At 56.7% G+C, this 642-nt stretch overlaps 1 protein-coding gene across 1 annotated transcript in view; it reads right to left on the reverse strand.

Moving 5' to 3' along the window:
* Positions 1-427: 427 nt before the first annotated feature.
* CIAPIN1 (cytokine induced apoptosis inhibitor 1) overlaps positions 428-642 on the reverse strand; it is a gene marked incomplete at its 5' end in the record, with an annotated part of 13,120 nt that continues 12,905 nt past the window's right edge. The window contains one exon of the mRNA XM_018575571.1: positions 428-596. Coding sequence (XP_018431073.1) covers positions 437-596 — 160 coding nt within the window. The remainder of the gene's footprint in view (positions 597-642) is intronic.

A 642-nucleotide genomic window follows, 5' to 3' on the forward strand; every position in this document is an offset into this window, starting at 1 on the left:
AGGCAGATATAAAAATGATTCAGAACTCACCTGGCCGGGATAGTGGCCCCTCCATGTACGGGCCCCGTGTGCTCTGGGAGGACTCTGGTACTGATGAAGGTGTGTCAGGATCTAATGAGTAACTACGCGACCTTTCCACTGCCAGATAACAGGCGCGACCTCTGGAGCCGCACATCCCCCGCACTCCCTGTCCCTGCGCCCTCTGCCGGGAGGAGAGGAGTCCCTGCGCCCTCTGCAGAAGCGATTGGAGGCAACAAAGGAATGACATACACACTGCATCCAATCACAACACGGCAGTGACATCACATGACATGACTCAGCTGTAAGAAGGAAAAGGTCAGAGATCACATGACCCTCCTGTGCAGGAATGAGAGGCGGAGTCAGGAGCGGTGACACGGAAGGTTTATTGGGAAGATAAATACACAGAAAGGGACTTCTAGGAGTCCTGCAGCCGGCCGGGGTTCAGCATCACCTTCTCCCCGGGACTGAACGCCGGCATGCCGAGGTACGGGCAACTGGCACAGCGAAACGCGTCTCCCAAATAACACTGGAAGAGAAAAGAGTCACATGACGTGCCGCCTCCTATCCCGATACCCCTCCCCCCATCCGTACACACCCCTCCCCCATCCGTACACACCCCTC

Source organism: Nanorana parkeri, unplaced genomic scaffold (genome assembly GCF_000935625.1).
Source record: "Nanorana parkeri isolate BGI_ZX_2015 unplaced genomic scaffold, ASM93562v1 scaffold4161, whole genome shotgun sequence".
Taxonomy (NCBI): Eukaryota; Metazoa; Chordata; class Amphibia; order Anura; family Dicroglossidae; genus Nanorana; species Nanorana parkeri.